Source organism: Pundamilia nyererei, unplaced genomic scaffold, assembly GCF_000239375.1.
Source record: "Pundamilia nyererei isolate P.nyererei 1_Seehausen unplaced genomic scaffold, PunNye1.0 scaffold00011, whole genome shotgun sequence".
Lineage (NCBI taxonomy): Eukaryota > Metazoa > Chordata > Actinopteri > Cichliformes > Cichlidae > Pundamilia > Pundamilia nyererei.
In genome coordinates this window covers 6,481,896-6,504,916 of record NW_005187412.1, presented here as the reverse complement: position 1 = coordinate 6,504,916, position 23,021 = coordinate 6,481,896, and the positions used below count along the sequence as shown (strand labels likewise).

Here is a 23,021-nt window from a genome sequence, read left to right as displayed (position 1 = left end):
TGACACCAAAGTATCGAACCGAACCGTGAATTTTGTGTATCGTTGCACCCCTACTTGTTATATGTGGAAATTTGAATTGAAAACACAAATTTCCAGATCCACTTGGAAACTTTGGACTAGAACTTCCCAACTGTACTAACTGTAACCTGGGACAACACTTATCTGAGTCAATACCATCTGTGCTGTTAGGTCCTCTAATGCACCTACAGCCATTGATTTGGTTACATTTCCATTTTCCCAAATCCACAGGTCAAATAAAATAATACCACTTTGGTGCAGCAAAGCAATGCATGTTGACAATCCTGAATTACAGAACCATTACGCAATTTAAAAAACCCAGAGTGCTTATTGACTGAGCAGCAGTAGTCCTGCGTTTCAGCAGACATGGTGGCAGCGTGCCCCGGCTCTATTTCTAGCGTCTGCCTCAGTCTCTGAGTCATTTTGAACATGGTGAGAACAGAGCGTGTTCCCAGGAGTTGGTGGGTGGCTCGAGTGTGTTGGCAGGAACGCTGTAGCAGCAGACCAGAGCCGCTTCCACAGAGGAAGTGGCACCGAGATGAGCGATCAGCCGGGAGGGGTGTACATGTGGGCAGCGGCTACGGTGGCTATGATGCTAACCTCTTTGTGGTCCTCCACCACACTCAGCAGTGTGTCGATGGTGTTGAGGATGCCCATGGCGGTCACAGCCTTGTCATCCCCTCCCTCCTCGTCAGGGCCCGTCTGAATCACCTGGTTGAACGTCATGGCCTGCCAGAGAGCAAACAAGGAAAGAGCATTACGACTGCGTCTATGATGCGCAGAGTACTTTCTAGTGAACCTCATAGCAACACATGAATCATCAGGCAGGAGATTGATTAATATGAAGGCTCCACTTCTGAAAAGGGAAAAGCAACAAAAACAGGAAAGAGGGGGGGAAGAAAAGAAAAGATTTTGTTGTAGCTTTCTGTTAAAAGCAGCAAAGAGGAACTGCAGTCACTTTGCAAACATTCAGCATCAGTCATCAGTGCATGAGATGGAAAATAAAGAAGCTAAAGGGAAGAAAAGTCAGAAACATGACAGGACACTTAATCGCGATACTGATTCTTGATTCTTCCTTTCCCAGGGATATTATATATTTATTAAAAATCAGGCCACTGGTACTTTATCTGTCATGAGAAACTTGCAATTAATCTTCAAATTCTTTAAAAAAAAAATGAATACAACATTTTTTTCCTTATGGGATGACAGCCCTCTCCTCATTTATTGCTCTATAGGAGCAGTTTTATGTGGCATCTTTGTGAGATTATGCCATGACAATATAGCCTCCATCATGTCTGCACTTACCAAATGCTGTGTCATCTCCACTGCAATTGGAGTGACCTCCTCACTGTATTCACAGATCATCTTCTGTATGACATTAGTGAGGTCGTCATTCTCCGTCTCTCTGACGATGTGCAGGAGTGCCTGCATCACTGGCCGAATGAAGGGGGTGATGTATTCTTTGGCTAAAAACGACACAAGGAAAAATGTTGTTAGATGGGAACTGAACTTTAGTGTTTTAGTATCACAGGCTCCATGAATAGATTATCTCACCCTTCTCCTGATTGCTAATGAGAACCTGTAGGGCGATAGCGGCCTCCACCTTAACTGGCATCTCATTGTCATTGATTAGACAGTTGCGGGTCAGCTCGAGGGCCGTTTGCAGATTCTGGTCATTTTTGAACTTCACCTCGCAGAAGTAATGCAGCACCCAGCAAGCCTATGGGAAAAGGTGGCAGGACCACTGATTAAACACATCCTACATAAAGTTATTCCGTGCTATTATCACACAAGTCTGACGACTGGTGATTATGTGGATTATGTGATCACTTACTCTGGCTCTCATGTATCCCAGTTCACTGCGGAACAGGGGGAAGACGTGATTCTGCAGCATGAACTCCATCTGGTCTTTGTATATCTTTTTCTGCATAAAACGGGGAAGAAGAAAAAAGTAAGTTTCACGAGGCAATCAAAACAGTTTACACTTGCAGTGGTTTGCAGAAAGAGGATGCAGGCTGAATTCAGATGATTGATAATTACACAGCTTCAGCACTGATATTTTGCCCACAGCTAGGAAAGTATTAAAATGGACTGCAATAAAGTACAACCGAGTAAAGAGCAGTTTTCACCATCAGTGCAATATCTGCAACTGAACACATGAGTGAAAGTGGAACTAAATGTCTTTTAGTTTGTGCCTAGAAAACAGGATTTGCCAGATAAGTGGAGAAAACGGGCCAGTGGAGAGACGTTTACCTTGAGCAGGATTTCAGCCAGAGAGCCTATCATGTGAAGGGCGCCGTCCTTTTTCCTGGGGTCAGAGGTGAGGTCTGTGAGAATCTGGTAACAGAAGCCCATAGTCTTTTGCAGCACCTAAACAGTAAGAAGAACATTTTATTATTTTCTGGACCTCAAATACAGATTATAGGGATAGTTCTTTTTTTCCTCCTTCTTAAAAAGGGTATAAATTTTTAATACAATTAACAAAAATGGCCTCACCTCTTTCCTCTTGTTGCAGGCAGTGAAGAGAAGCGTCTGGGCTGCGGTTGTTGGAGAGATAAAATCCTCGAATACATCTGACAGAGACAGCACAGATTGGAGTAATTGTTAGTCATCACTCATGCACGGACTCTTTTGGATTTCAGGCATTGATCGTCTCAGCTTACCAAATTTCATGCGGATGTACTCGTATGGATCCTCCTGCCAGAGCTCCTCATCGCTATCTGTGTAACACATGAGGGGGAAAACCACGTCCTGAATGATGCCCTGAAAGATCAAAGTCACAATGGTCAGCGAGCATCAACACAGATGTCAGGTTTGTTCTTGGACAGAAACGGTACATCAAAGTGCTCATTGCAATCATTACAAATGGAAAGATGCACTTTAAACTGCAGTTATCAAGGTTCATTCACTGCTCTTTTTCAAAGTGTTCCAGAAACCACTAACAGTCTTATACATAATTGTGAAATATCTAGCACATTTAAGCATTTTGAATTTTTACCTGGATGTGTTGTTTGAGGTTTTTCCATGTCAGAGCGTGCGCTATGCCCTGGTTGATATAGTTGAGCGTCTGTTGGAGTACTCTGGGAGCCACATATTGCTTTTCCTTGTATTGGTATAACACTTTCAGCAGCACCTAGAGGCAAAGTGTGCAAAGAAACTCCTTACATTTGTGGGTTTCACTCCAAAAAACAAAGTTCAATTTAAAAGGTGAGATGCTGCTGCTCTTTCATCTTCCAAAGTTCTTACCTGCTGTGCACCGACTGCATATTCCTTTAGGAAAAGTTCAGCAAACTCTGCGTACTCTTTGGTTGTGTTTCCTGGGCTTCCATACCTGCAAACAGAGTATGAATGTTAAACCGAGTGGCTGAAGTATTAGAACACCATTAAATAGCACATTTACAGCCTGGTACAAAAAACTGGTTCGTTTCTTTCCTCATAATAACTGGAGGTGAGAATTTTTTTGGGGGACATTGTAACGCTTAAAGTGAAGGGTGAGGAAGATTGATGTAGCAACACAAGCAGCCCTGGTGACTGCTGTCTAGTAGGATTAACTTATACTAATCCAAGTATAGTTCATCAATGTTGCTTCAAAAATGCTGAGTCCAAACCCAGTCGGTGCGTCTATTTTTATTTACTTTTTTTTTTAAAACATGCAGTCTATGTGTTAAACTTGCTCCTATCATTTGCTGAACAAGTTAAGGGAACAATTATTGGATTTTTACCTCTCAAAGAGCCGAGCCAAGATGTGGAGGGCCCACTTCTTACACTTCCACCATGGAAGCTCAGGCCGCTCATCTTCATCGATCTGCATCGTCTCCTGCAGCACAGACAGGAACCAGTATCGCAGTCAGCATGCGGAGCAGGTAAATGTGAACACCTTGTGGAAACTGGAAATCTTTTTTCCCTACTTACCGGAGGCACATCTCTGTCTACTACCGTCTTCAGGATTTCCATCCACTCTGTCAGGTTCTGTCTGTTGATGAGCTCCAGAGGAAGGTTGTACTGTGGAAGGAGACAAGGAACCAGTCATTTACTCCAGTGTCACCAGATATTAAGATGTGTGTCAAAGAAGGAGAATTAAAAATAAACAAACAATGATTTTGCTGAGCAAACCAAAGAATACCTGGAAGAGGGCATAGAGGATTTTAAAGATCTGTTTCTGTATGAGGACAGAGTCAGTAGAGTGGTCAGAGAGCAGCTGGATGAAGCGTTCTTTCAGCATGGGCATGAAGATGTGCATGGCGGCCACCAGTGGTTGACGCTCTTCTGGTTTCTTGTACCTGTTTCATACACAAGGTCCACAAGCTCAATGTTAGACCCAGGGCGTGTGGTATAAGACCATGTAAAGGTCAACAATGAAAACTCTGACTTACTCGTAGTTTTTGACAAGCTGGTAAAGACAAAGCAAGATGCCCAGCCACCCTGCACTGTTGTCTGACTGCAGGTAGAAGCCAATCTTGTCCACGATGGCCGTCCACTTGCCGGGGTAGTCATGCTTGATCATGTGGTGAATACATGTTGTCAGCTGGACCCTGAAAAGTTCAGACGACTTTCAGATTGGGTAACTTAATGCAAGAGTGACAAACTCTCCTCAGCTCCTCCTCTCGCTCTACTCATCCAGTGGGGTTTGTGGTTACCTGATGCGCTCGGGGGAGTGGATGATGGCCTCCACTATGGTGTCTCGAATGAACTGCCTGTCCTCCTCGGGGATGTTATTAACAGGCGTCTCTGTGCCTGAACCGTCTCCATCGCTCCAGTGCTGGGTTATCATGTTCTTAAGGTAAATCACACCTGGACAGACGGGGAACACAGAGGTTACAGAGCACAGCCCAGAAATGCAACACACACAAACAGTGATCAACATCACAAAAAAAGATTACATTTTAGCACAAATAGTTAGGCAGCTTCCAAATGAATGCACGGAAACCACGTGGAGAATGAAGAAGAGACTTAAAGGAACTCTGTTTCAAGTTTTGCTCCCTGACGCTCTTTCGATTATCTTTGAGATGTAGCGAAACTGGACTTTTAAGGAGTGTTGACAGCACTTCACTGTATAGGAAAGAGGTGTGACGGGTTTATCAAAAGACAATAGCTGATAGCTTTAACGTAAATGAAAGCAAACTATTAAACTGAAAACATGATTCCTACCATAACGTTTGAGAGACACTCCAAAGACTTATTCTGGGGAACGATATGTGAACTTATGAAAAGGAAACATGGGTATACGATCCCCAGAAAAGGTAAAAGACTATATATCTGCTATCTTAAAATGGACAAATACACAAACTAAGACTTCAAGACACAGACAGATTTTACCAAAGAAGAGCAGTCTCAAATACCAGATAGAAAATTAACATGGAAAGCGAGATTTTAAAATCATACTTCTCTTCATGACGGGATATCAAAATAAGCCACCAACTTCATGCAACCCTTAAACTCACACCCATCATCATTATGGCGGCGTACATCACAGCAATGTGAATTGAGCACCAAATAAAGCCTATGCTGCAGAAATAAATTCCCTCTGTAGGTCAGTTTTGAATGTAGCACCAGGGTGTCAGCTGGGTTCACATCTACAGTGTGGGGGCCTCACTGTGAGGTTTGTGGCTCACAAGGAAAGGCATCTGAGAGAGCGGAGGTCAACACGAATGCCTACAGCAACTGGGAGTCAATCATAATCCACCCCATCAATGCTGATGGAACACAGCCCTCCGCCCCCCTTTCACCGATGACTACACTGCACAACAAAGTCCCTAGGAATGTGTCATAAATTAAATTTATGACCACGAGGAAAATGTGTTTACACAATATACTTTCAACCTCTGTATTTACTTTGTAACAAATCTTGAAACACAACTCACACTGCACATCCTGTCAACACGTATTCAAATACAACTCAAATCTACATTCAAACACGATGCCCAGAGACAGCTGGCTGCCATCAATGCATCTGATCAATCTATTTATGGGAAAAAATTATCTAATAACTGTCAATCACCACTAAAGCAGCGCCACTCATATTTCAAAAATTTAGAAAGCATTTTTGTTGTGTTGGACAGCCTACCAGCATCAAACCAGACAGGCTGCAAACAATAATCTGGCCAACCAAAGTGACTACATGCCAGAACAATAAATCAAGACATTAGTTTGTAATCAGCTTTACTGTTGATATTAGTCCAAAGCTTCTGTACAGTCTGGACCGCAAAATAATGTCTGACATTTTTTTTCCCCCTTATGGCTAAAAAAGTAATTTATAATACCTGAGCACAGATCTATAGCAGCTTAATTTGCTGGAAGAGCCATGTATTCTTGGGAGGTGTGTGCACAATAATTAAGATGTTATGTGTGCACTTTCTGTAACAACTCTGGCCCAGATTTTAACTTTGAGGAAGGTGTCAGTGGAGGGAAAGCTCTATGTTCAGAGAGCAGCATTTGACTGAAGCTATATTTAACCAACTCCACGTGTGCAATGCACTTCAGCGTGGTACTTTAGCCTCACAAAAACAAGTGTGAATCACAGATCATCACTTAATAACTCTGTTTAAAAAAAAAAAAAATTATATAATCGACCTCTTTAACTTGGGAATCGCAGGTAATAGATGTGTTTTCTTATTTAATGCAGTTTTATCCTAAAGTGTAGGATAAAAGCGGTAAAAAAGTCAAACAGTAGCAAGGTGGATTCAGTGCACACTAAGGTTTGCAATAACAGCTTAAAATAAACCAAAACATTAAATTAATTTTCCTGACCAAGTCCTTGAGCACTGATCATGCTCAAGGACTGAAATAAACTGAAATTGAAGTGAGAACATTTTTACAGATGCTTAAAATAAATAAATGTAATCACGTCTTTTATTTGTGGATTTGGTTTCAAGTCATAAAATAGTTTGACTCAGAAAATACACTAAACGTATGAACAGAACATTAAAGCCAATGATGAGTCACTTTTCTTTCAAAGAAAACAACTGCGATTAACAATAATTATTAGCAAAAACGTTTGGTTGGTTGTTTTTTTTTTGGTTGTTGTTTTGTTTTTTTAAATCCTACGACTGTATAATTATTTGTTTGCTGAGAAAGTTCTGACTCACCTGCTTGCCTGACAGGCAAATCCAGCTGATCAGTCATGGTGACGCGAAGCAGCGTGGACACAAAATTTACCCGGGCGTGACCCTGTAAGCATTGAAGAAAAAAAATAATAATACGTAAGCTGGTTATAAAGACAAAACATCTCCCCTCTCTTTGTTTAAAGAGTGATTATTTGCCTTCATTATTATTAGTATTTTAGACAAGATGGTAGAGCTGACAGGAAAGGAGAGACATAGAGCAGGCAGAGTGACACAGAGGAAATGGCCTGGGTTAGAATCAAACCCAGGCTCCTACAGTAGCCCTTCAGCATACGGGTAGCCCGTTTAACCAACGCCCCATCATCTCTCTTTTAGTACCGTTTCATGTGTGCTGGACTTCAAGTTAGTTTTAATTAATCTTTTTGAGCTGGCATTTAAGTATACTTGAATTGGTCCAAGTCTAACCTGCAGTTTGAGCACACACTATGTACTCAGATAATCATACATCACTGTTGCTGAGTAACTGGAAACAGAAATACATGACTTATTGTTACAAATCTGCAATATTATGATCTTTGAAGGATTTTTAAAAAATTATTTACTACAGGGGGAGGAAAAATATCCCATAGCCAGAGTCAGTTTTACAGCATCAGACAAGACATTTTTCCAACCTAAAACATGATGAAGTAATAATCATCACCAGAACAGAAGCGACATCAGACTGGTACCTGCTAACTTGTACAGCCAAAAAAGCATGATCAGTCTCTGATAAATACATTAATGTCCTGCAGCTCAAGGGTCAATGAATTTGATTTATCTTAAGCTTCATTCACTGTTCAACTGACAATTCTCCATGAAAAGCAGTGAGAGTTTATGACTAAGCAAAGAACCACATTTAGAAACCACAGATTTACTCCATCCTCCTCCAGAAGACATGACTTCTATTGAGAGAAGAAAAAACAAAACAAAAAAAACCCAAAAAAACCTCCAGGAGGTCCAGCCAGCTTTGTGAAAATACTCCGAGCTCTGCCATTCAAGGGAAGCAACACTAACAACGCTTACGTGGGTGTAAAGCAAAACCTTAGCCCCAAGCATTGCCAATAATACATAACTGAGACATTAGCGCCTGAATAACAAACAAACTCAACCATTTCATTCGGTACGCCCATGCAAGCTAGTGCACTTCCAAACAACAAAAATGATTATTCCATGTTATGCTCATTGAGTTGGAAATGTGTCCAACTCCATCACTATACGACACCAGTTAGGTCCTCAATGGCACATGAAATTAAGACGCTTTGCAGCAATAACTTTTATTACAAACACCTAAAGCAGTCCAGCAAATCAGTTTGCTACGAAGTGCCAGGGATGGTGGTTTAATTTTACAGGATGGCAGGACTCTGTCCCGCATTTAATCCCCATTAACAAACCAAATACGCTCTCAGACCTTAAAAATGTATGCAGTTGTTTTATACAGATTAATTTCCGTATATCAGAAATAAAACTAATTGTTAGTGTGACCAGACTTTTTTTTTTAGTCACACAGTGCGGATGCTGCCTCGACCAGGATAGTTGCTAACTCTGAACTTTAGCTCATACGGACCTCGGAAAACCTATTTCGTTACACATTTCACGCAGTAGATGTGAAGCCCACGATTCTATAACGGGCGAAGCCAAGACAAACTGTACTAAAATAACCGATTATGTAAATTTTATTGCGTAGTTAAATATTGTGAACAGTTCAGGGACTGCCAGTGACACGTGAGCAGCTGCTATGTAGCGGAGCTACAGCAGCTCATCCAACAAGTAGCAAAGTTAGCTAGCTGACATTAGCCACCTAGCTAGACACCAGTATCCCGCTGTTAAATACCCTGCCTTCCACTTGCCTTGCATTTGGCCGGCCTCTTTTGCCACTCAACAAGCCGCTCGAATCGTTCTTCCGCCGTGTCAGCCTTGAATTTAGTCGAAATTGTACAGAAACGATACGAGCACAGCTCACACTTATCGCTTCGGCAGGGCAACAACCGTTAGCTTCTGTAGCATTAGCGGCACAGCTGGCTGAAGATGAGGCTAATAGTGACGCTGGTAACTGCCACACGAGCGTGTTATCACCTAATCACAAAAAGGACTGATCACATCGCGTTTATCACGCAAAAAACAGCAACTAAAGTCTGGGCAATCAGACAGTCTGCTAGCCGAGGGGGATATGAACGCCTGAACTGCCACACTAAAGGCAGTAGAGCCCAGCCTGCGTGATCGCACCATCTTGATGTTGTGAACGGCCGAGGCCCGACCCAACCAAGACCGCGCCACAACTGCCTTCATCTTAACTTTTACCTCGTTCAGCTGTCGCTCCGCGGCCTCCCGCAGATTGGGGTCCATCGTACCCCTAAGGGCCTCGACCAAAGCGTCGGGATCCATCACGAAAACTCTGTTTACGGCTCGGATTTCAATATATCACAGCTCTATCAATTCCCAGTCACTGCGCACATGGACGCACGGCTCTCCGGTTACCCGGCGCGAAAGGAAGCAGTGAATGAAGTACCCGGATAGATCAGCGCCAAATTTGTGCAAGACGAACTTCCGGTAGCGCCCGTGGAGCTCTGGGAGGTGTAGTTTCCAGCTACATGGTATCATATTATCTACTGAAATTCAAAAAAATTAGGAAGCTGACCCACCTACTGGCTGCATTTAATAAAAGATTGAAAAAACTTTTAGTTTTAACGCCTTTTATTTCTTGATTTCTTTGCATAAATAAAGGTCATTTAAGGCTATTCATTATGAAAGTCCCAGTTACAAAGCTTAGAATGATTTACATTCTCATTTGATAGTGTGAAATAAAGTTTCTATGACAGAATGCATGGATGTGAATGAGAGGGAAGCTTAAATGAGTTCAAATACCTGGGTTTGGCCCCAGGTATTTCATCAAAAGCAATGGATGGTGAGAGTGTCAGGGGTGATGCATGACAAAAGGATAGCAAGAATGAAAGCGAAGGTTTACAAGACTGAAGTGAGACCTTTTATATTGTATTTTTTGATGACAGTGGAACTGACAAAAAGACAGGATGTTGAGTTGGAGGTGGAAGACCATAAGATCCAATATTTTTTCATTGGGAAAAAAGTATGCCAGAGGGATATCCTTGTTTCTCAATAAGTCACCTCTAATGATGGAGACAAAGTTGTAGTGGCAAGTTTGTGCACGAGCAGAAGAAAGACAGTTGGTATGTTGTACAAATTATGTTGAATAAGGAGCTCCCAGGCAGGATAGAGTAAAATGGATGCATATGGTATCATTTAATGACCCCTAAAAGGAGCAGCTAAAAGAATAAAAAAAAAAAAAACCACAGATGATTTGTGAACTTTGCTTGAAACTTACATTGGGATCCCACCCAAAGGTGTTAATCATATGCAATGATTTTCACTGCTATGATTTTTATTTGAAGACATAAGCAAGAAAGATTTACACCAGTGTGGATTCAAAGGGTACTGAACAAGAAAGAAACCCTCGCTCCAAAATCAACTTCTTCAAGCTTGATTGAAATTTGCAGCTGCCCACATGGACAACCCAAATCCCTTCTGGAGAAAATTTTTTAGGTCAGACGAAGCAAAGATTGAGTTATTTAGCAATAAAAAGAAGAGGTATATTTGGAAGAGTTATGCTTGGTGAGGCTTTCAAACTTAAAAATACTCTGCCAGCTGTCTTGCATGGTGGTGGTAGCATCATGTTATGGGGCTGTTTGCTGCCAGTGGTACTGGTACATTGCACAAACAGGATGGAATCATGAAGAAGTAAGACTTCCTCCAAATTCCAATTTCATTGCAGGTGTAAACTTTGCATGTGATAAATAAAGGGCTTGATTGATTGATTGATTGAAACTTATAAAAATACATGCCTAAGATGAGTGTCTGTGAACTTTTGACCCCAACTTTAAATATAGTTGGTCTATAGAATCAAAATAAAGTATGTGCAGTATGTACATCTGTATGTTTTTTGTTTTGTTTTCCTATTGTGATGTATGTGTTTATTTTGGATTTATGTTTTGATTGCTTTTACTTCTGGAGTGCAAGTCCTTAATAAAATCCCGACTGACAACTGTTTCTCTATAATTCTCTATAATGAAGAACCATCTGTATAAATTATAGGGCTGTCTGCACCCTCATCTTTGTAATTTTCTCTGAAAGAATTTAATATATGATGTTAATATTTTAAAGGCTTGTTCATGCAAGATACAGATACAGAGTGTGAAGAGTATAAACTGTAAAGTACCTTAAATTTGTATTTTGATTGATCATACTTTATTCATCCCGAGGGAAATTGGGTTAAGGCTGCCAGCCGTGCCAGCGCCGTCTTACCCTTCCGACCATACATACATTACACAAACATCACATGGGGAAGACAGGTCAGAGGGGTATAACATGTAAAAAGCACAACATGAGGAAAGATAAGGAGAAAAAAAATAACTCCCCCACCAGACTGAGCTCCAACAGGGAGATCAGTTTGAGAACAGAAAAAAAAAATACCTCTGCACATTTAACCTACTTCCTAGGTGTTTCTCTTCCAATATGAAACACTTTAAATATAAAACTGAATAATAACCAATAAAAAATGTCTTTAAGATATGAAAGTAGACTTCACTGCAGATGTGGCGAGCCTGCCGCTGGGGGCGCTGTTGTAAATGGTGGAGGTTTGCTCCTGAATGTAAGGTAAAAGGTCAATCAGTGTAACGTGTCATCAGGCTGTCGACATACCGGTGTCACTCGATCGACTTGCCGGTTGTTACTCCACTACATCTCGGTACCGCTGATCTTAACGTTATCTCAGAAAATGGCCAAAAAGCGGAGAGAAACCAGAGACACGGACGGCTTGTCCGTGGCACAGGAAGAGGTGAAGGCTAATGCCAGTAACACCAAAGTCTTGAAAGGTAGGCTCATGGCGGTAGCTAATTGTTAAACGTTAACGAAAAAGAAGAGGAAAGCAAATAGAGACAGATGAAGCAATATGACCACTCGACTGCGTCCTTTTAACTTTGAGACCGTTACGTATTGAACCAGCTAGCTAAAGTTAGCCCTGCTTGATTTCGATGCTGTACTTTGTATCGCCAAACCTTATAAACAACACATCACAAAGTTAGCCAAAAATCCACCTCAGCCTCATTTAAGGTGTAATAACTTAAATGTTTAGTCAGCATACCTACATTAACCTAATAGTTTAAGTTACTAAATCTTTTATCAGCGAAAAGATAAACTGCTGGTTAACAAAGACGGTTGGGGAAGTATTCATCTCCTCCAACGGTAAAGTAAGGATATGACAAAAAGTACTCCATAAGATTAATCATAAAAGCTCTTATTTCCAGAAAAATGTGCAGAATGTAATTCTAAAGTTATTTCAGTTTCAATGTTTTTTGAGGGGGTTAAAGTAATATTTATCCATTTTGTGTAAATGAAGTTTAATTAACTGTGCATTGTTAATTAAACTTAATTCGAACTGCATTTCAAAAGCTCATGTCTAAAAGCTATTATATTAAGTGTAATGTATCGATTTGCATGAACTGTAAATGAAAAAGTAAAGTGCAAATGTACTCCAGCAATGTCAAAAGTAGCTAAGGTTACAGGGTGTATGTGAACTTTATTACATATTCACAGGTATTGTACTTACCTTGTACACATGGCGCGTGGATTACATATGAGTGTTTCCCTTTAGTCAAGGACTCGCATGAGTTCAGAGCTGAAGTGTTTATTTTCTTATGAACTTTGTTCCTTCTTGTCTAAATGACCAGCAAAACAAACAAACATAAAAACGTATAGAGATGCATTTTGAGTTTATCATATCTTTTGGTTGATTCGGTTTGCCTGGATCCATAAAGTGGACGTAGCCATGCTGACTTAACACATTGCTTTGTAGAGTAAAACCCTTGAGTTTGGTATTTGTCTATGGGCTTTTTGGAACTGGAAGTGACCATATTGGACAAGAAGATAAAACTGGGGAGTGCCAAGTGGAAAATAATGAAGGAATAAGGAACCACCCACACTCTGTCAGAAAGGGCTAATGAGTTGCTGGAAAATCAGCTGACTTTGGAGCCTGGTGTCCTGCTGGCCAGGTCCATTTTTTTTTCTTTTTTTTAAAATAAAATGTATGCCTCAAATAGACTCAGTCTTAATTTCCACCAGACAAGGCATCAGAAGTGCATAGCTATGTCCTGCTGTTAAAGAGGAAAAGTGGCACACAGCTATGAGGTTTATTTGCATAAGTGCTGGGAAGTGATATCCACGCTCATTCTAAAGCTATGTGTGGACTGATGAAGTGCTATGTTTGTCTCAGATCACCTCTGAATGTGCTGCAAGTGATTACATCTGTCCAACTTGATTGGATCAGACAAGATGCATCTCAATGGCAGGAGTGACCAGATGGCAATAGTGCTTTCTGACGTCATGCTCAGTTGTGTTTTTATGTCACACAAACTTTGTTGAGAATGTATTTAACCGCACCTTTTTAAGCATAATCTTTATTAGTGCCAAGTATTTGATTGAAGCTGATGGTAAAGTCAGCTTCAATCAAAAACTTTTAAATTTTAAATATTAATTGAACAATTAAAGACCATAACATTCATATTTTACTCCCAGGTGTCAGCTTATCATCAGTGTCATAAGCTATCATCAAATATGTATGTGACACCAGACTGTGTGTGTTTTGGGAGCCTATTATTGTGTTGTGGTGTGTTGTTGTGTTTTTTTATGTGCGCACGGGGCCAAAAAAAAAAGCACTTCCTCTCTGCATATATTAAGATCTCACAGTTAGATATTGCAGTTCTCTCTTTCTATAATGTTTATGCTGAAAGCATCATTAAAGAGACAGTCTCAGCCATAGCCACAAGTGTCTCTCTCTCCCGAGAGAGAGAGATTCGGTTCCCCGTAGTGGCTTAAATGAGTGATGCTAATTATACAAAAGCTTACTTGTAGGATGTTTATCTGATTATAGTTTACTCTATGTTAACCGGGTGTTTGCCTTACTTTCTCTCTCCACAGAGATTCAGCATAGCGCAGGGGGCTCAGCACGCATGTCTCTGCTGATTCTGGTGTCCATCTTCACCTGCTCTGCCTCAGTCATGTACCTTGTTTACAGGAACTTCCCAGAGCTTTCTGAGTAAGTTGCCCTGGTGTGGTTGTTTCAGCATGAAGTACAGTTTACCCAAAACACTTCTCAGATCTGAAGGAGTGGATTTTACTAGACATTGCTTTTCTGTTTAATAGATTCATTTCTGCTGTTTCATAGGTAGGGTGTATATAACTTTATTTCCATTCAGTGGCACACAGGCTTGAAAACTGAATGGTGATGAGTCATGGTTAAAAGACAAACAAACAAACAATAAACATCTTGCTGAGTACAACACAGCTTGAGCTGTAGGTCGTCTTGTGTTGAAGGCAAAGCTGTCATTATCTTGATGACTGTTTTCTCACCAGCTAATGATGAGTTACACTTTCTGTTAGTAGTTTTGTTTGGTACCTATTCATAAAATACTCTGTATAAAAAAACTGACAGAAATTGCTTTAACTAGTTGGGATTGTCTCTATAATATTTTGTGGTCTTTTCCTTACTGAGTGCCCTCAGGACTGTTGTCGAGTGGAGCTATACAAATACAGTGCAATTAAATTGAATTTGGGGCAAAGGAGACAAACCACATAATGTTTGGATCTTTATTCAATGAAGTTAGGATTTCAGCTTAAAGGTTAATGAAAACAAAAGCATTTAAAAATGTCTTTTGAGACCATTGGCTGCTTCAAAAGCATAATCTCCCTCAGTGTTTAGCTGCGACATTGGAGATTGTTTTAAATTCTTTGGGGAGGCTTTACTCTTTGTTTAGAAATGTAAATAAAAGAAAAATAGAGGGGCATAGCAGAGTGGAGATACAGTAAATGGCCTCAGGGGTTGCTTTGAACTCAAGCCTCCACTATTTTTAAGTGCAGGTGAGCTTGACTGTGTTTGTAATGCCTTGCTAGTAAAATAGTTAATCAAGTGAAGAGTTAACCAAGACAGCCAGGCACCAGTGCACTCCTGATATACTTAGTTATTAGGAGCTCTGTACTGGTGGATTTTGGCAGTTTTTGTTAGGTAAATGAAGAAAAGGCTAAAAATGAGAGTAATTCTGACATAGTGTTCAAGTCCAGAACTGCTGAGATATGATTTAGAAGCAGTAAGAGAATATGTCATCATGAAATTGGCAATGGAAAACTGGACAGATCCAGTCATTAAGCGAATGGGTTAAATGCAGAGAGGAATTTCCCCACGGGGATCAGTAAAGTATAAATTATTATTAACTGCTGGTAGACATGGTTCATTAGAAGAGTTGGACCCATAATAGTAAAACATGCATGTAGAGTTTTTCTCTGTACTTGTACAGCTTCAATTTTGAACATACCTGCTAAGAAACACACTATTCTCACTGGTAGTGCTAATTCACAAACCAATTACATAATCATTTGCTGATTTTTATATATTAAAAACGACTGGAAAGGGTTTTAAGTAAATTGTGACTGACACAAGATTTATTTATTTTTTTCAGTGATGAAATGGAGAAAATCAAGATCCCCAAAGACATGGATGATGCTAAAGCTTTGGGAACAGTATTGTCTAAATACAAAGACACCTACTACACCCAGGTGTTGGTGGCCTACTTTGCAACATATGTTTTGTATCCTTGGAGAAAACATCACCCTTTATGTAAAATATGTACTTTACTACTTACTCTGAACTACTTTGCTGAGGTTCAGGCTAAGTAAAGCTGTCTGGTTTGCATTGATAGTTTGCACTAGCTATTCAGTTAACTTTGTGTTAACTGAAGTTATTATTTTATTGTCTTTTTCTGGCTACAGCTTCATTAGTTTCTTGTGACTGAATCTTTCAGCTGGCATTCCTGACAAAGTATGACCATGTATGACCTTTCAGAACTGTCAGTGGTATCTCCCACGTGTAAAACTTATGACTCAGATTTTTTCTAATAATTCTTTCAGAGTGTCAGCTCTAAGTCTGCTGTAAAAGTCAAGCAAGCAGAACTTTGTATCCAATATTGGATGTCTCTGAGGATAAATCTAGTGTGTGCACACAATCTCATTTTAACTGCTCAACCTACAGACAAAGTATTACCATCATTGTAGTGGGTTTTTCTTTTAGGGCTTATGTGGGAAGAGGAATCTTGTGTGGAGCTCATTTTTAAAGAAATACACCTTAACACTTTTACCAGCCTCCAGACTTTTGCAATCCCTGGATCGATCTTCCTCAGCATACTGTCTGGATATCTTTATCCGTTCCCTCTGGCTCTTTTCTTGGTGTGCTTGGTGAGTAAGAACAGTATGAAATTTGTAAGAAAAAAAACATTGAGTTTATTTATGTAAGGATGTCAAGCCACAGCCTTTTGTTAAATAGATGGATGATTACATCTCTTAAAGTTTTTCATACAGTGGAATTATAATTTACAGTTATGGTTACATCTTTAATGACTTTAATAAAGGGGGGAAAAAAAGTGATTGATTAAATGTCCCTTAGCAAGCTGCACCACAACCAGATGCTTTTGGCAACCATCATCATCAACCTCCTGCTTAAGTCTGGCTGAATGTTTGACCACTTTTCTTTGCAAAATTTTCCATCTTACCACATTTAAATTAGTTGATTTTTAAGCACAATCCAAACATTTTCAAAAGGGTTGAGGTCAGAGCTTTGGGAATGCTCTTCCAGAAGTTGAACTTCATCTGTTATAAAACCAGTTTTGGTGTGTTTGGGATCATTGTCCTGTTGGAACACACAACTGTGTCAAAGTTTCAACTTTGTAGCTGTTGATTAGAAGAGAATTTGAAGAATTTGGAAGTAGTCCTTATTTTTTCCAATGTACCAATACCAGTGCAGCAAAACAGCCCCAGAGCCTGATCCTAAGGCTACAGCTGATATCGTGTTCTTAGCCTCACCTTTACTCCCTCCAAATATAACTCTTATCATTGTGACCAAATAGCTTAATCTTAATTTCATACGATTGTAATACTTTTCTCCAAAAGCTCTTTGGCTCGTCCATGTGGGCAGCTGCAAATTTCAGTTGAGGTTTTCAGCAGTTTGCAATTCATGAGCCTTGGTTTGGTTGTTCCTGAACATCCTAGCCAATATCCTCTCAAGGCCTTCTTCCAGACCTTGGTAAAGTGGTGACTCGTCTGATTAACTTGTACAACTGGAATCTACAGTTGTTTAGAACTGGCTCCAAGAGACAATCCCAACTTTTGTAAATCCAAAGCTCACCTTCTTAGAACTTTACTGAGTTCTTTTGATTTTTTTTTTTTCCCACCATTGCCATGATGTTTGTCAGTGCTTTGGTCTGACCAAACAATCCTTTTTATACTGGCAAAGATCCAGTTAATCATGATCACTACTTAGTCTTTGTCACATTCAAAGACACTATAGAACCTTCAGCACCACTTTTTAGCTTTAGCTTGTATGTATATTTTCAACCCTGTATGGATTAGAAGAAACTCTAAAATAGATTAAAACTCGTGGACACAATTTTTGTTTTTAAAGTCATTAAAGATGTATGCTGTACAATAATTTCACTCTGTGGCCTAAAATGATCATGAAATTCATGCCCATGATGAATTTATGCAACACTTCCAACCACAACTGTAAATGTAGAGCAGACAGCAGTGTAATCACGTGGCTTTTTGTATATTTTTGAAGGGAAATTCCACATTTAAACATGCAAGGATAGAATGAAAATGTCACGTTTAACATTGTCACCAGTTTAACCTCAGTACCTGCATGAACAGCATACAGCTGTGTGTGACTATGTTGCATCATAGTCTCCTGTGACCACTTGGCTGGTTGTTTTTTTTTTCTTGTGGACTTTTTTTTCCCTGTAAATATGCGATGCATTCACACTAGTGGTTTAGCCTTGTTCACACTAAACCATGATGTTTTTGATGTTACAGCCAAGAAGGGCTTTGGTTAGTGTGAAAACCCAGAGACCTTTTCTTTGAAACTACATGCAGCTTTTCTTAACACCTCACCTCTGCTGCTAGCATTATGAAAGCGATGGAATATGGAAATTGTGTTGCATTATAGTTAATAACCGTATTTAGAGATACATATTTAATTTGTGAAGGACTCTAAACGTTTTATAAGTCAGTTACCAGAAGAGTCATTTCTGCTTCTAGCTTTGAGATTTTTTTTTTTCTGTATTATCTTCCTCAGTCACTCATCATTTTCTGTCTGTTGGCAGTGCTCTGGCTTGGGTGCTTCGTTCTGTTATATGCTGTCATATCTGGTGGGCAGACCAGTGGTCTACAGATATCTCACAGAGCGAGCACAGAAATGGTCTCAGCAGGTAGGAGCTTTGACAGGAAAGAACCTTTTTTTTTGTTTGTTTTATTTTGGGTTTTTTTGTTCTTTTCATATATTTATGCATTTTCTTTGTGCTTTGCTTTAGTTGTACTGGTTTTGAGTTGCATTTAAAGACCCACAAATATATTGCCAAATAACAACAACAACAACAACAACAACAACAACAACAACAACAACAACATTTACCTCAAGATGCTTTATACTATAATGTAAAGACCCTACAATCATATAGAGGAAGCCCCAACAATCAAACGACCCCCTTTAAGCATGCACCTGGCAACCATGGGAAGGAAAAACTCCCTTTTAACAGGAAGAGACCTCAGGAAGAACCACGCTCAGGGAGGGGTGGACATTTTTCACAATCGGTTTGAGGGGAGGGGAGGAAGACAGTACAAACGACCTGCTGTGGAAGAGGACCAGACATTAATAATAACTAATGATCAAAGTGCTTTGTAAGCTTGTAATGAGTGAAGAAGTACTTTATGGAAATCCCCCAGCAACCTAGGCCTATTGCAGGGTAACTAAGGGTTATGTGCTTTAGCAAAAAGGAAAGTTTTAAGCCTAATCTTAAAAATAAAGAATTCAAACTGGTAGTTGTTTCCGCAGAAGAGGGGTGTGAAAACTAAAGACTGCCTCCTACTTTTAAATACCCTACAAACCACAAGGAAGCATGCAGTGTGAGAGTGAAGTGCTCTATTGGAGTGATATGGTACTATGAGGTCTTTAAGATAAGATTGGACTGAATTAGTCAAGACTTTGTATGCGAAGAGATGGGTTTTAAATTTGATTTCTCTCTCTATCGTGCTATACATGTTTTAATGATTGCTTAATGAGATGAGCTTTAATATCCCCAGTATTACCCAGTATTCCACAGCACAGCAGTCTTCCAACATGATTTTAATAAAAGCTGATCATTTATTTATTGTTTGTAATTTCAGAAATATTCTGCTCATGATTTTTCTTATATTTTATTTTTAATGGCAGGTTGACAAACATAGAAATCATTTAATCAATTACATCATCTTCTTGAGGATAACCCCCTTTCTACCCAACTGGTTCATCAACATCACCTCACCTGTCATCAATGTGCCTTTGGGGGTTTTCTTCATCGGTACCTTTCTTGGTAAGACTGTTTTTCTCTCTACTGCTGGATCCATTTCGGTAATGTTTTCCACCAATGACTAACCTTCATTCCACACTGATCAACAGGAGTGGCTCCACCATCCTTTGTAGCAATCAACGCAGGTACAACACTGTACAAACTCACCACGGCGGGCGAAGCCGTGTCCTGGAACTCCCTGGCTGTGCTCGGTGTACTAGCCGTGCTCTCGATTTTACCCGTCTGCTTCCAGAAGAAGCTGCAGCAGAAACTAGAGTAGAGCCCGTCACCTCACCTCAGCAACTCATCTGCTGGCTGATCCCAACATCTCCCTTACCTCGCCTCAGGAACATGCAGCGGTCACTGAAGCTGCTCCGCATCCATCTCGTAGGCGGTGGAGGAATTGCCAAGCACTCATCAACCACAAAAATGCATGCAGTGGTGGGTTGTTCCTGATGTCAAGTAAAGTACAAACAGTCCACTGCTTGCACAAGTTGTTTTTGGTTTCTGTGACTCATGGTATAAATATTAGAAACTGTTTTTTTGTTGTTTTTATTTAATGCACTGCTTGTTATATAATTGTATGATCTTCTTCAGACAATAAAAGGTGCCACTTGCAGGATGCTTTCCTAAAGTGCAGGTCACAGTTGTTCCACATGGCCTTATTTCATGGGGAATAACGTGCCTGTGTTGTCTTTTTAGGAACTCTGTCATCAAACAGTGTAATCAGCATCTTGTTCAGATTATTCTGGACATTTTATTTCTAAATACTCAACAAACAGGCACTTGGACAACAGCAGAAGAGTTGCTACATCCTGTTAGTTGCACCTTTAACACCCACTCCCGTTTTAATATTTATTTCTCCTGCATTTGTCTACTTAATAGAATCTGATTAGCACTATAGCAATAATTTTCGCACTACTTCTCAAAGGGGATTTTAGTCTTTTCAAAGTGCATTTTGACACAGGGTCTGTTCTCTGGCGACTATATGCAGAGTTTGGGCATACATTAATATGTAGAGAAAAGGAAACGCGTAAGCACTGATCTTTGTAAGTTTGTGTTTTGTTGACATGTGAGTAATTCAGTGATCTTCCTAAAAGTGTGCCTGCAGCTTCTGCCAGACAACTTCCCTTTTTCTTTCAGCCATGTTTCCATATTATAATCTACTTTGCTACTGAATGCTTGAAAGTATTTAAAGTACAGACTAGGCCAATGTAATATTTTTTTCACAGGACATCCAAACTGCAGGGTGTCAAACTCAGCATCTCTAGCTGGTATTTTTATTTAAACAGTAAATGTAGATCTTGCTGGTGTACTGAACAGTTCTTGAAAGTCAACACAGTTGTCTTGGTTTGTAAATTCTAAAAGTCAAAGGCTGAGATTGCTTTTTTTTTTTTTTTTGTACTGTGATCATCTGCATTCATCTCCACCCTACAATATCTAACTAGTGATTTTAATATGATGGATGATCGACCATTGAGCTCAATAAGACTGCCAACAGACTGTGCAGTGTCTGAGCCTTGCCTTGCTTTTACTGCTTCCTTTTCTTCACCTTGGGAAATGTGCTGTGTTGCCTGATTTATGTTGCTAGATTGTGTTTTGAATGGCTGTTTATGTCCTGTTATTTAAAAAAACAAAACAAAAAGCTTATAGATTATATTTCTCTCTAGATTTGTTGCCTGTGTACCAAGGTAACTCATTGCTCCCGCTGCTAAAAACCTTCTGGACAGTTAACAGACGGAGTGAATGTACATGTAGGTAACAAATCTTAACCTAGATCTCTTAAAAATGCACATTTAGAGTTGTGCATCAGGAGATTTTATGTTTTTGCTTATGTCTTAATGGACAGTGTATCTACTGTACTACTGTATGAATATTAAACTCTCAAACCCAGACTGCATAAACATTAATTGATGTAAAAGGAGGAAACAGCGCTACAGTAGTTAAATGGTTTTTTTGGTTACTGTTTTTGAAACATCTGCAATGGATAAAGAACCTTCGTTAAGTAAAGTAGCAAAATGCTGTGAAATGATTCCTGTTGCAGCTATGAGTAACCTCTTATTCCCCTGTAATGCTAAATATGCCAACAAATGATAGTTGGTAACTTTTTCTAAAATATTTAAACCTTACACCTAATTTCAACTTAACCTACTATACCAACTGGTTAATCCCCCCCATCGTCTTACCCAATCAGTGATAATGTGTGATACTTCTTCTGTATCCCTCTGCAACATTTCAAAAAGCAGTATTATACTGTGCAGTGATGTATTGCAGTATGAAGTGTTTACAGATTTCACATTTCTGTTCTGTTTTTTTAAATATGTATTTATTGAGTCATTAAACTCTTTACACAATGTGAGTTCTGAACATAGTCTGTACAGTGCACATATTTAATAATACTGAAATATACAACAAAGAAAGCAGTCGTTAGTTATTTAGTGCCACCAGGTGGTGACATTGTAACACAACTGTAAAGCAGCACGGCCTGTTTGGTTAAAATAACCCATTAAGTGTAATCTAGTTTTGCATCTGTAGCAGCGGTAATGTTTTTAAAATATAACAGATGCAAATGTTTAGCTTTGATTTAGCAATTAACAAAAACATGACATAAGTGTCATAACACTTAGAGGAATGACAACGCAGTGGTGTTCTTTATTAAATCAACTTACATTTTGTTTAGTTACTTGTATCAGCATCCACTGTTGCAGTACAGTTCATTGAAATGTTACTCTACAAATATTTTCGCACCCTGACCTATTCACACAATACTCACACAGACTTCTTTCACTAATGTACTCAACAAATTAAAATCACAGAATATTAGAAGACCACACTTTGATGCTTCCATGAAAAAGTACAACTAATCCATTGCTTTTTACGATGCACGAGTACACTTTGGCTCTTGAGCAGTACACCTAAAATCTCTGGTAGATGAAAGCTCAGAAACCACAACCTTGGCGTAGCACATTTATGCAGCTGGTTTAGATGATGGATACATAACTTAAATTCTTTCAGTTTTTCTGGGAGGCAATGCCAGATATCTTTCCTTGCCCAAGGGCACTACCTTTGAGCGTCTCTGGGTTCATAAATAAATTATTAAATGAATAAATTGCTCTAAATGAATACCGTAACTGAATTTCAATTGTGTCAATTGGAAATATTATTAATATTAAATTATGACAGAATTTTTAGACTTAAACCATCGCTCGTTCATGATTATATGTCTAGGTATGAATTTTATCCATGCGCCAAGGTGATGATTTACCGTAGTATCAATTTTGATCACTGTAAATAACTTAAGTGGGGCTAACTGGAAATCTTATTATTCTTAAAAAAAATACTACTAGAGTTATAGTCAAAGGAGCTTGCAAAGAAAAGCGTCTGGACTTCTTTAAGTTGCTTGAAGACGTGCTCTGAGGTCTGAGCATTCCTCGCTGCACTGTACAGCATACACCACATTGTTAAGTTTGTG

The 23,021-nt window shown here is 39.5% G+C and overlaps 2 protein-coding genes across 2 annotated transcripts in view; one reads left to right on the top strand and one right to left on the bottom strand.

The window, feature by feature from the left end:
• Nucleotides 1-9,636, bottom strand: part of ipo7 (importin 7) — a 15,305-nt gene extending 5,669 nt beyond the window's left edge. Inside the window, exons 1-16 of the mRNA XM_005724336.1 lie at nt 9,417-9,636; nt 7,104-7,185; nt 4,656-4,809; nt 4,392-4,550; nt 4,142-4,298; nt 3,931-4,020; nt 3,741-3,835; nt 3,265-3,349; nt 3,017-3,151; nt 2,682-2,781; nt 2,515-2,591; nt 2,272-2,388; nt 1,853-1,942; nt 1,573-1,738; nt 1,324-1,484; nt 619-747 (exon numbers count right to left, since the gene is read on the bottom strand). Of these exons, the coding sequence (XP_005724393.1) occupies nt 619-747; nt 1,324-1,484; nt 1,573-1,738; nt 1,853-1,942; nt 2,272-2,388; nt 2,515-2,591; nt 2,682-2,781; nt 3,017-3,151; nt 3,265-3,349; nt 3,741-3,835; nt 3,931-4,020; nt 4,142-4,298; nt 4,392-4,550; nt 4,656-4,809; nt 7,104-7,185; nt 9,417-9,500 (1,881 nt within the window). The 5' untranslated portion in view covers nt 9,501-9,636. The remainder of the gene's footprint in view (nt 1-618; nt 748-1,323; nt 1,485-1,572; nt 1,739-1,852; nt 1,943-2,271; nt 2,389-2,514; nt 2,592-2,681; nt 2,782-3,016; nt 3,152-3,264; nt 3,350-3,740; nt 3,836-3,930; nt 4,021-4,141; nt 4,299-4,391; nt 4,551-4,655; nt 4,810-7,103; nt 7,186-9,416) is intronic.
• Nucleotides 9,637-11,729: 2,093 nt separating this feature from the next.
• tmem41b (transmembrane protein 41B) lies at nt 11,730-21,908 on the top strand. Its single transcript, XM_005724335.2, has 7 exons — nt 11,730-12,001; nt 14,103-14,220; nt 15,638-15,766; nt 16,316-16,409; nt 18,329-18,433; nt 19,435-19,573; nt 19,660-21,908. The coding sequence occupies exons 1-7, from the start codon at nt 11,905-11,907 to the stop codon at nt 19,827-19,829; spliced, it is 852 nt and encodes a 283-aa protein (XP_005724392.1). The 5' UTR covers nt 11,730-11,904; the 3' UTR covers nt 19,830-21,908.
• Nucleotides 21,909-23,021: the final 1,113 nt, after the last annotated feature.

Bases quoted from the DNA above. Each gene is read 5' to 3' on its own strand.
- tmem41b (XM_005724335.2), top strand. From the start codon at position 11,905: ATGGCCAAAAAGCGGAGAGAAACCAGAGACACGGACGGCTTGTCCGTG. The intron at 15,767-16,315 runs GTATCCTTGGAG...CACTTTTACCAG, and splicing joins TACTTTGCAACATATGTTTT to CCTCCAGACTTTTGCAATCC. The intron at 19,574-19,659 runs GTAAGACTGTTT...ACTGATCAACAG, and splicing joins CTTCATCGGTACCTTTCTTG to GAGTGGCTCCACCATCCTTT.